The sequence below is a fragment of the Alosa pseudoharengus genome, unplaced genomic scaffold, assembly GCF_046254945.1.
Source record: "Alosa pseudoharengus isolate Yale_2024_CS ecotype anadromous, Long Island Sound unplaced genomic scaffold, YU_APseudo_1.1 YU_APseudo_1.1_scf_20, whole genome shotgun sequence".
Classification (NCBI taxonomy): Eukaryota; Metazoa; Chordata; class Actinopteri; order Clupeiformes; family Clupeidae; genus Alosa; species Alosa pseudoharengus.
The window spans coordinates 4,037,010-4,049,974 of NW_027468664.1; the positions used below are offsets into that span (position 1 = coordinate 4,037,010).

The 12,965-nt window shown below is 37.3% G+C and overlaps 1 protein-coding gene across 1 annotated transcript; it reads left to right on the forward strand.

Moving 5' to 3' along the window:
• The first annotated feature begins 2,033 nt into the window (after positions 1–2,033).
• Positions 2,034–2,796, forward strand: lepb (leptin b). Its single transcript, XM_076297260.1, has 2 exons — positions 2,034–2,174; positions 2,461–2,796. The coding sequence occupies exons 1-2, from the start codon at positions 2,034–2,036 to the stop codon at positions 2,794–2,796; spliced, it is 477 nt and encodes a 158-aa protein (XP_076153375.1).
• Positions 2,797–12,965: the final 10,169 nt, after the last annotated feature.

Below are 12,965 nucleotides of genomic sequence, written 5' to 3' on the forward strand. Positions count from 1 at the left end.
GCACACGAACACGCGCGCAAACACGCACACACGGACACGCATACACACACACGCGCGCGCACACACACGCATACGCACACGCGCACACGAACATGCACGCACGCACGCACACGCACACACGCACACGCACACGCGCGCACGCACACACGCACACACAGTGCTACATTAGGCATCCTAGGGCTCATGCCATTCTGTATAAATACAAAAAAGATATATATCATACAAATAAGCATATTGAAAAGAAATGTATGAATGATGCATCTTTACTCCAATCCAATGGGACTGCCCTCTCAAATTGTGGAGTGGACTGAAAACGGTGGTGTAGGAAATGTACAAAGCTATCATAGGATGGCATTATACAAGTAGAAAGTTGAAAATAAAATACATTTAATTATGAATAATTTAAAACAATGCAGTGATATTTCTGACAGAAATCTATTGATTTGATTTGTGTGGTGTTCACCACCACATAAGTGGAATGATTATAGGACTAGTTATCATACCATTGCAACTTCGGGACTTCTGTCATCACATTCACATTGCTTTTCCTAATGTTTTAGATTATTACCCACAAAGTTGGCAAAAGTAACTCAAGACTTGAGACAGTTGATTCCCAATGACTTGTGTCACTTGTGTCACTTTAATCATTTTGGAAACTATGACACTTTTCAATAACTTCAATATATTCACTGAAACAGAGCAGCATTTTAATGAAACTGGAATGGAATTATTTCCAATCTAAGTATGCTTGAGATTGTAATTGCCATACTTATTATACATAATTTCTACAAATAGGCTGCTTTAGAGGGTTTTCAGTATTGCATAAGTTTCTCAAAATGTGTATTCAATACATTTCACTCTGTCTACATGAACACATTATTTGGGGAAAAGGATACACTGCATATCTTATTAAACAACGTGTTTCAATTGATTCTGTCCATATTTCCTATACATTTGTACTTTCTAGCTTTCTCTTTAATATTAGGTGTTTTTCACAATGTTTCTATGTTGCTTTTTGTACATGAAGTGGATCTCTGCATTTTCCTGAATAATTGAAAATAAATGTTATTAGCTCAGATTCATCTGTTCGAAAGACACATCAGTCTGGGTTTTGACTGATATTAACATAGAAAGACCAACACATATACAAATTATACCTTGAAAATACAGATAGTGTATGAAGAAAAAACAAGTGAATTTATATCTAATTTTATATTTAATTGAGTTTCCTTTCCAAAGAAATGCCTCTATCATTTTACCAATAAATAGTATCCATACTGAAAATGATCAAAGAGTCAAAAATTTATACCTTTTTTGTTCTTTTACTTTTAAGTAGGTTGTTAATATGAATAGTTTTTGACAGCTTACCGATGGTTATCAAACTATTATCATGGGGTAATGTGGAGCTTCAAATAGTTTTTCTGTTATATTTACAACAACACGGTGAAACTGCTTTGTGAATTTATTTAACATATTACAGTTTTACAGTCAGTCAGTTATCAAATTATCATCTAGCACAATTAAGTTTTACTATTCTATCAAATTAGCAGTGGATAAAAATGTAAATATACCTACCTCTGATTTATTAAAAGTCTTCTTAGAAAAATGGTCCTACATCTCTATGCGACAGTCTACACACTCATCTCCTCATGTCTTCACCTGAGGAGGGCTGGATTTGGCTCACTTGGCTCACCAGTGACAGTGGTGGAGCCGAGCGCCCCAGACATGAATCATCCATCTGACTAACCTTAACTAGGGTATAAAAGAGAGAAAGACCTCAGTTGAGATATTGTATATTTCAGTCACAGACCAAGAAAGGTAAGCATTTTGTGAGGGTATGCTTATTATTTATTTATTAGAATTGGATAAATTGTTTCTTAATCAGAAATGAATTTGAACTCTACAATACATTTTGCCTGGTTGAACAAAACATGATAACTGCAATAATGTTTAAGCTGTTCAAATGTTAAATGTTTAATGTTACAATGTGCATTGCATTTTTTTTATTCTTAAATTCTATACCCCGTAGAAATATGAAGTTGTCACTGGTGTTATTTTATGCCATGGTGTCGGCATGCTCATCCATGGCATATGCTCGTCCGACCATCACAGGAGATATGATCAAAACCATGGCCAAAATCACAATAGCCAGAATCAAGAAGATTAAAGCTGAGGTAAAAACCTAAATTATTAATGTTAATTATGTTAATGGTTTCAGAGACGTTAAAAAAATAACTGTCCTGAAATATCCTAAGGTATATTCCCTTAAGCAGAATCAAGTTGGATGTGTGTCTTGTAAATCTTTAATGCATTTCTTAATTCACTCTAACTATGAACAACTGGATACATGCCTTCTACAGTATGTGAAGGGTATACGATTTTGCAATCATATTCTATCATTTCATATTTCACAATTCTTTACCATTTGATTGCTTTCTGTCTCCCTCCTGCTCTCTCTAGCATTTTAATATGTCTCCTGAGATAAGCTTTGGCACTTTTGAAGACACTCCCATCGAAGGTTTAACCTCCATTGTCGGTCACCTGAGCTCCTTGCTGGCGAGGTTGCGTGTCCCACCCGCACATCATCTGAGACAAGTGGAGGAGGATGTGGACACTCTGCTTGGTCACCTTCGTGGGACGGCTATCAGTCAGGGCTGCACGCTACCTAAGGCTGGCAGCACTCTGCTTAAGTCTGAGACGGACTTCCCCATCACATCAAACTACCTCAGCCTGCTGGATCTTCAAAGATACCTGGAGAAACTGTGTCTAAACTTGGACAAGCTAAAGCCATGTTAAATGAGCAGGCACTCTTCTTCTCTTTGTGCCGATATCTTTCACACAAACACACACACACACACACACACATACCGTACACGCACACACACACACACACACACACACACACACACACACACACACACATACACCCTTAAAATGTTGGCCTTAAAGGAAACTAAATTATCAGTAAATTATGCAAGGGCTCTTGGTGTATTGTAACTTCCTGAATTTCTCTTTGTTATTTATAAGCAGATTTTATATAAATGCACTGAAATGCACTCAAATTCACATGAAATGCTATTTTGCCATGTGCTGAGGTGATGTTACAGAAATATGTAGCCTTTTATAATTAAGAATAAAGAAAAAAGAACTTTTTAATCAATCTATGATATTTTTCTATGTCAAGAGAGAAATAAATATGTGGACATTAAGTAGCCTGATGGCTGTCAAATCAACGGTATCTGCAAGATGTCAATGACTGAGTCATCTTTATAGTTTTTGCCTATTGCTTACACAATTTTTTGCAGAATTTGGCTCATTATCTCCAAGGTATGTTATTTGGCTGTGTGTAGAGTTTTGACAACTCACAGCAACTCACATCTTTGTCAAAATGAAACACTACAATCAAAACTCAACAATCCTTTCTAAACATGTATTGCAACAAAACCATACACAGATGCACTATTTGAATTACTCTTTCAAATCAACAGCAACACACTGATGTGATTTATATAAATCACTGCAGTCTTTGTGTTCTGTTTTTATTTTCATTTTCTCAGACTCAGTCTTCTGTGAAACTCAAAAGTAGAATATCTGCAGTAATCAACTGTCATTGTTTGCAAGGAAACAAACAGTCTTACAGAAATAAAGAAAAATAGAATCACACTTACCAATGCAGTGAATGTAGCAACAAAACAAACGTAAAAAGAAAAAAACAATAACTGGAGAAATTGCTATTGAAAATTGTATGTGTGTGTGTGTGTGTGTTTGTGTGTGTGTGTGTGTGTGTGTGTGTGTGTGTGTGTGTGTGTGGCTAGGGTGGGGTGTGGGGTGGGGGGTTATGGATCCTACCTTCTGTTAAGATCTGGCGACAAGTCCTCGTTGACATGTGATGTCCTCTCAGGCTACGCAACGGGGAAAATATCACCTTGTGTGCCATATCCACCCTTGAACCCACCTCAATGGCTTGCAAAAGAGGCATGCAGGTATGTGGTTGGTGGTCATATACATTTCAATGGCCCACTGAAAATAATTATTCGATAGGTTTTAGAAATGGGGAGTAAAAGAGCAAATACAGAACGGGTACTCAATGTAAAAGTACACACTTGAACAGGTACACAATAACAAACTATACCTCAAGTCTATTTGTACTGCTAAGCCTCAGACTGAAAGTGTTTTAATTTTGAATAGAAGTGTTTTTCCAATGATGACAGGAGATTTCACTTTTGAACAAAGTGTCTAATGTAAGACATTGTGTGTAGTGTTTCGCAATAGGTGTGCCGAAATAGGCCGAAGGAAATCCATATATTCAGTAAATGAACAGCGTGCATCTCGGATGTGCCGATGCGCAAACATAGCCATAATTAAAGGCAGCATATCTATCTGGCTATGCATAGGCTATTTTAATGAACAATTTTAACCTCAAGCTAGCCTTGTCACATACATTGTAACACTACAGTGCCCGTGAAACCAACATCATTTAAATGCCTATTTTACAGCCTATAATGTCCACTCAATTTTTAATGTCTCTTTTTAATATGTTTAATGAGAAATATGTCTTCTCATAGTTAAGCCTAAGCCTATGTCAGATTGAGCTATTCATGATCCACTACAAATTGGCAGCAATGAGCCATAAACAATACCTTCCAGTCAACACAGAACATGTTGATTTTGGGTCATTGTTTCCATTTTAGAGCTCAAATAGCTTATGTCACAAACTTTAACGAAACCAAAAATAGAAATGTGTGTTGCTTCGGGTAAGCCTGTGTGGCACTCTTTACGGGCTCTGCCTAGTACCTTTGCTTTGGTATTTGGCAGTCAGATGCTTTTGTCCAAACTACATAAAACATAGGCTAATAGTAATAGTAATAATAACAACAATATCAATAACAATATCAAGTGTCAAGAATGAAAATAATGATAATAATTTAATAATAACAAAAAACATAAATACAAACCATAACTCTGTAAGACATTTAATTGATTAGGTGCAAGGTGAACAAATGACTCTTTAAACACTTATTGGAAGTCCAAAACTACCACATAAACAACTACCAATGAGGAACCAACGTGAAAAAAAGTCTTGATTGTGACTCTTGATTAGTGTATGAATGGTCAACACAGCAGACGCTCATGAGAGGACCACAGTAGGCGAGAGTAGACGTATAACTGAATCATGGAATTCAAATAGCAAGGTGCTATTCGTGCCCTTTACAGAGTGTTCATTCTGGCTGGTATAGGAAGATAAAAAAAAGAGTAACTAAGACGAGTTATATGTGTCCTCTTTGGCTGATTAGATGTGACCAGATGTGCTGCTGCATTCTGAATCATCTGTAATGGCCCCACTGCACAAGCAGATAGCTAACAGTGAATGTGCATCTTATAATTGCTTTATGAAGGTGATTTAACATGAGAGGGCCTGGTCATGTGTCTTCTATCCTAAAACTCTGAAACACATGTCAATTTACATAGGCCCAACAGTGTATGGATATATCATGTATGGATATACATTAACTTATTCTCATAGGGATGGGATTGCCATATTGAGTACTGTTTTAAGACCAGTAGCACACCAGATACGTCACCATCATATGGTCTTGTTTAACAGAGGATGTGATGTAAGAATGGTAAACCCAGAGCCTGGGCAGCTTAAACCTCATCAGAAGTAGAAAATATGCCACATTCCAGATAGGCCACTAAAGCAGTCCGTGAGAAAATGATTACACAGGAGATGAATATGTGACAATGCCTTTTAACCTTGGCAGCACTGACAAATAGTTTAACTAACTTTTAGCCTTTAGCATATGGCTAATGGATTGGATAGACCATGGATTGGATAGACCATATTTTTAAATGCATATATATTTTTTTTTTTTCCCTGTATTTCTCAGGACAGTGGGACTGTACAGCTGTCACCCCATATAATAAGCATATGTGGTGCCACAACTTACAGTAATAGGCTAATGGATGGGCTAGCACCACACAGCTGGTTTGTAAGTATGGGTTGTATCAGTTGGCTTTAGCAATGAAGGGTTGTGTCATTTGTTAACAGACATTGTACGTTTCTGAGTCAGATGTCATGTCAGTGAACAGTTATGGGATGCCTACCTTAAAACTGAGTCATTGCTTAAGCCTTATTTGACGGCATCAATAAACGTTGAATTTGTGGACGTTATACTTTGTTTTGTATTAGTCTAGATGGTTTTACAAACCAAATACCTGGGCAGATAAATGGGTAGACCTATTTTCTATTTTACCATGAGCCCTTGGCCTTGCAGTGGCTTGTAGACACATGACATTCAATGTTCTTCTGCTACTGGTATAGCTTTTACAGAGAATTTAGATACCTGTAGAACAATCCAGGGAAAACATAGGCCTTCAATAATTATCTGGAAAACATGGCATTGTAGCAGTGGACTACAGAAAAACAGTAAAGGCTACAAAACAGATAATGAATGAATGCCTTGAATCAGGCCAGCCTGGACACAACTTCTTACAACTTTGGTTTTTTGGCAGGCACTGTAGAACTTTACGAAAACAACCAGTACATGTTATTGCCAAATGCTGTCTTGTGATGACCAACAACAACTGAAGTCATAACTAGATTTTACTTTACTGCCAGTAATACTTCCAGGGTAGGGTAGGCTACATTAGCAAATATGTTTTCTTGTGATTTATTAGCCACCCTTGTACCAGAAGTTCTAATAGACTTATTTCCTTCAGTTGAGCAAACATGAAAACATAACAATTTCATGGTGTCACCATTGTGAGGTAGCAATGACATGCTATGAGTGTTCACTGTACTAGCTGCACAGCTATTATTGGAGCAAGACCTGTGTGTGAATATGGAGATGGAAGTTCATGACTCAAGGGTTAAGCCATATCAGCGTCATATCGTACAACGTATAATTTACTCTGTTCACTCAGTCACTGTGATGTTTCAAAAGCAATTCCTGCAGTCATGTGATTTTTCAGATGTGTTTTTTCATTATTATTCCTGGAAACATGTGCATGCATTGGCCAGGTTTCACATGTCTGTTCCGAATTATTTCAGAACCCCCTGCCAAGAACAATCTTTCTCTTGGTGTCTGTTTGCCTATTTTAGTTCGTTTTTAGTTAGTTGTATATGCCAGCCAGGTTTGTGATGATATGTAAACTATTCAATGCCACATGTATAACAACTTCAACATTGTCTCAGTGTTTAATTGCTCATACATTTCAGTGGACAACAAATACCTAGAGACAGTGACTTTAAAGGGCAAAGTGGTACAGTCACTCAACTGGGCATTTAAGTGGTCCTGTGTAACGGTTGTCTCATGGAATGTTAATAATGTTTTGTGTAAATGCCTGGGGGAAACACATTAAATCATTATGATAATGTGGCGTTGTTTCAGTATGGTGGTCAGTAGGCTATGGGTTTTCTTTTCTGTCCTGAAAGCCCTGAAATGCATCACATAATTGAATTCTGTTTACTTCTATTTGTGAACATGCTTTGTGTTTGTTGATGTAAAAGCTTTTCTGGGAACAGGTAGCCTACTGGAAAGTCACAGTGGCTGGATAACAGCTGTGCAATTTCTCTATGTATATTCTATAAATCAATAATAATCAATCAATAAATTAAATCAAATTCCTGCTTAAATAAACATAAAATACAAATAGGAAGTGTTGGAAAGGCCGTGTCTTTGCGCATGTGCCAGTAGGCTATGAACATTTCCCGCCGTCACCTCAAGTTAGTTAGATCTGTGCAGCAGCGGAGTGAGAGGGAGAAAACCTTTGTGTGTGATGTGTGCGTCAATGCTGAAAAAGTGAGTTGTTCTGTATAATTCCCGTATTGTAGGCCTACTTCACTGACCCCAACTAGATCGGCACGAAACTTGGGCGTTGTAATTGATGACCGACTTAACTTCTCTGAGCATATAGCTTCTATTGCAAAATCATGCCGGTTTATGCTTTACAACATTAGGAAGATCAGACCTTATCTGACACAAGATTCCACACAACTTCTTGTTCAGACCATGGTCATCTCTAAGCTGGACTATTGTAATTCACTATTAGCTGGCTTACCCGCTTGTGTAACAAGATCATTACAGCTGATTCAAAATGCTGGAGCACGCCTGGTCTTCAATCAGCCAAAGAGGACACATGTAACTCCTCTCCTAGTTACTCTCCATTGGCTCCCTATAGTAGCCAGAATTAAATTTAAATCTCTCACTTTGGCCTATAGGACACTAACTAGATCTGCTCCTAGTTATTTTAATTCAATAATCAAGCCTTACATCCCCAACCGCCCACTGCGGTCTTCTGGTGAGCGTATGTTGTGTCGACCAGTCATAAAAACTGGGTCTAATTCCAGACTCTTTTTTTCAGTGGTTCCATGTTGGTGGAATGAACTGCCCAGTGCTCTCCGTTCCTGTGGTAGTTTTGGGTCGTTTAAGAGGGGTCTAAAGACATTCCTATTCAACATATACTTAGTTGTTTAAGCGCTTATGTGTTATGGTTTATATAATGTTGTTTTATTTTAATTGGGCTGTTAATTAATTTGACATTATTGTTTATTATTGAGATTCTCCTTAATGTAGTCTTAGCATGTTATTGTTTTTATATTATTGATTGAATTGACATTATTGTTTTATTATTGCCTTTCCCCTTTTTTACATTGCTTTTTTTATTAGGCTATTGATTGAATTGATATTATTGTGTACTACAACTATTCTCCTTACTATATTTGACCTAGATTTTAATCTGTTCCCTGTTCATTTTTAAATATTATTATGTTGTTTTGTATTTATATGTGGCTTTGGACAAAGGCGTCTGCTAAATCCATAACCATAACCATAACCATATGTTTCAGTGTTGTCACGTTCTCACGTAGTTGCTTAGATACATGTTTAGAGCTCGTCAATAGAATCTAGCATTTACGGAGATTACTTGCACTTTGTAACTCCTTGTAGTTCGTGATTAGATAGATAGATAGATAGATAGATAGATACTTTATTGATCCCCAGGGGAAATTCAAGGTCTCAGCAGCATACATACAACACAACACATTCTTTATCAGCAGAAAGAGTAATTAAAGTATATAATATAAAAACACAACTAAGCAGTAAGGACAGTAGAAGATAAGAATATGCTAAATATACTAAAATACAAATTATACTAACACTTAATACAATATATAAAAATATACTAAAATACAAATTACAAAAATACAAATTATACTAACACTTAATCTAATCAATTCTAAAAACAGTATCCACATAGTGGTGATTAATAAATCAGAGGCGCTTGCAATGACTGAGGTATGGTAAGGTGCTCTAAGGTTAATGTTGCTATCTCCTTAAACTGTAACCTGTTTCATATCTACACTATGTTAGCACTTAGATGTGACATTATTTTGCCTTATTAGACCCGTTTCTGACGATGTATGCCATGTGTAAGATGTGACTGGTTTGTAATTAGATTAGTGGCCACGTTCATGGAAAATTCCAGAGCCCTAGCCGTACAGTCTAATGGTAATTCAGCTGGCCACAAGGTGGCACTATTGTATTGCATTTCAATGGTAATTACTGTTTTACATTAGAATGATCATTATATAGAGAAATTATAGAATTGTCATTATAATAGAGAAATGTCAGTTTATATTGTATTAATGCAAGTGATGCCAATGTTTATGTAACTTTAGAATGGGAAATTAACACATTATTTCTTGTTTATTCTTGTTTATTCCAGACCACACATACACACACAGATACACGGAAACAGATATAACTAGATACACATAGCTATTGGAACATAACAACCAGTGTACCTTATTGTGCTTGCTGTGCTGTGTAGATTCTTCAACACCTCAAGTAAAGTGCTGGATTGAATTGCATCGACTCTTTTGTGTTCTGATCGACACCCCAGTGAGACACCCATCTTAAATACATCATTCCTCATACAGTCCTACCATTATTTACCAACCCAACACCCATTTAACAGGAAGTACAATTCGACTGAATTGATGCAACCAGACAGCGAGGCCATGCCGTCATGGAGTCAGTAAATGGGAATAAAAACAGAACAAAAATCCAAAATAATTTTCTATTCTACTTTATCTGTAGGCTCATAGGATGTTTTTTCATGAAACATTGTTACAATTTATTTTAATATATACTTTGTTACAATATTATGTTCATCCTTACCCAATTCTGATGGACTGAGGTCAGTTAAACTGAGACACAAAGCTCTCTAAGTCCAGTCTAAGCCATCGGTGAGGAAGTCACAGTGCTTAGCAGTATAGGAGGGAAACACCTTCTTGGGTAAAATATGGGAAAAGAGCCAATCCATTATAAATGGGGATGACTGTGATAAAGGGAACACAGTCATGAAATGGAAATGGAAAAGATTCTGACATGGAAACACCCAGTGGGTGCTGCGTCTGGTGACTGCTTCACCGAGACTGTCCAACACGAGACTGGTCAATTTGATAGATAATTTGATTCTCAGTTTACTTTAAGGGAGTGGGGTGTCAAAATCCTGTGAGTGTTATATTTAACATTTAGGGGACTTCCCACTAAGATGCATGAATGTGTTACGTACACATGGTAGATAGAAACTGAAATAGTTGAGTGGTTTTGAAAAAAAAGTTTTGCCTGTTCCATTCCAAACCACAGGGTGGTGGTAGAGTTCAATCATGACTTTTTGGTAGTCAACTGTGTGGCTATTTCTGCATGTGTATCATACATAGAAATTCTGTGGTGAATGAGTATATTTGCATGTGTGTGTGTCTTTGGTGTCTAATATGACATTTCCTTTGTCCTTCTCCTCTTCTTGTCCCTGATGATCTTATTTAGCATCTCAATCAAGCATTGTCTCCTTGGTCACTGTCCTCTCTCCTCTCTCCTCTCCGTTGTACTTCCCTTAGTGTTCACCATCTTTCTTTGCTGCTAGGGTTGTTGTTGCTATAGAAACTCATTGTTTGCTATGAGAATGATGTGTATGTGTGTATGAGTGTGTGTGTGTGTGTGTGTGTGTGTGCTTGCGTGCGTGTGTGTGTGTGTGTGTGTGTGTGTCTGTGTGTCTGTGTGTGTCCGTGCATGCGTGTGTGTGTGTGTGTGTGTGTGTATGAAGGCATGTGTGTGTATGAGAATGACATATGTTTCCTCTGTTGTAGATGATATTTGTGTAGGCATTGCAACCAGACACCCATATAGATCTGTTCAAGGCATCTCTACCTACCTACCCCCCACTGTCCCCATCATTGGAACTGACCCAGTCCTTGCCCATTGTTGCTTTCCTTGACTATTGTTTAGCTTGTGTATGGCTTGTTGTCAACCCTCTCTCACACACTCAGAATGCCCATCTCTCTTTGGGACACTCCACTGACTTGACCACATTGGCTCAGTTCACACATACAACCGAAAATCACGATTCAAATGAATCTTACGTGTTGTGTTAATCATGCTTATTCCAATGGACAAATGCCTTAATCCAAACATTACATTAACCTGATCATTGACATACTACTCTGTTTTTACTTTCTTACAAAGTTAAGACACTGTATAGAAGGTACACTTGCTCATCCAGTGGTTGTGGGTTTGCTTGTGAGTGGATCGGAGGCTTCAATGTGTAAGTCACCCCACCCTGCTCACTAGCACATGTTGGCAAACATCAGTGGCAGTCCTCGGGTAGTTATAGTGCATAATAACAGATGCCCTTGCCCACGCAGTGGAGAATGAACAGATTCAGAGCGGGAACTGGGATGGGAAAATGCCCTTTCACACATGTGTAGGCGTGCTCATTTCAAACATGCGTTAGAGATACAGCAAACCCTCACCCGTCTCTCCTCACAGGCACATGCGTAGGAGCACACTGATCATGTGATAAATAAGACATGTACTGTAACACAACCATGCATCAGTGTACTTCATCCAGAAAAATGGATTTGGTCTTCCTCAGAATATATTTTGAACAGGCTAAAAAATTTTAATCCTAGGAGCAGGATGGAGGAATCTTGAGAGACAGAAGAAAGATATGTTCTCTCCTGTGGGTGGAGTGAACAGCTGAAGTTATGTATATTGACACACACTACACTAAACAAATATATATATATATATATATATATATACAGTATATATTTATCCAACCTTGAAGGGATGCAAATTCCTTTTTTCTTTTTTCTTTCTCTAAGTTAATTGCGAGTGTCAATAAACTGCAAAGCACTAATACATTTGTTGTTTCACTGGTATACTGTAGACATAAAGCTCAGTAAATACTAAAAGTGGGTTTGGTGTTCATGGTGAAGGATGATTCTAAGGAATCCCATGCCTTCTGATAAGTTTGATGGAGTATTTGTGATGTTGTGGGGTTTTTATTTTAAAGGCTCAGGGAACGTGATTAGAATGCATGATGAACTCCATGAAATACTTTGACATTTTAAAACTCATGATTGGACCATCTTGCAGGTCAGTGATCCAAAACATATATTGGGTCACACAGCAATGGTTTACTGAACACAAAATCAAGTTTCTGCCATGGCCATCTCAGTCTATTTCCACCAAAAAGAGCCACCTAGAAATCTGGATATTCTGAAGAGATTTTGTGAAGTGGAATGGTTTCAAATCCCTTGGTTTGTATTCTTCAATTTATGGGATGTCAAAGAAAAAGATGTTTTGATGTTTACTTAACTTGTCTTTTTACTCAAGAATGCTGTATATTTACATTGTGCACTAGTAAGCTTTTCCCTTTGTATTAAAATCAAATGAATGGGTTTGGTGGTGTTTATTAAATATATACTTGTGTTTGTGTTAACCTGTCTATCTTATAGATTCCACAATAGAAATTAAGATATTTCAAGATGAATCAAGATATCCCTTCTTTGAACAATGGTAAAAAGATATTTAGCTTTTCAGATACTAAGTATAGATTGTGATATTCTTAGAAACATTTGGAGATGCCATTGTTAATGTGGACAGTTAAGGACCATT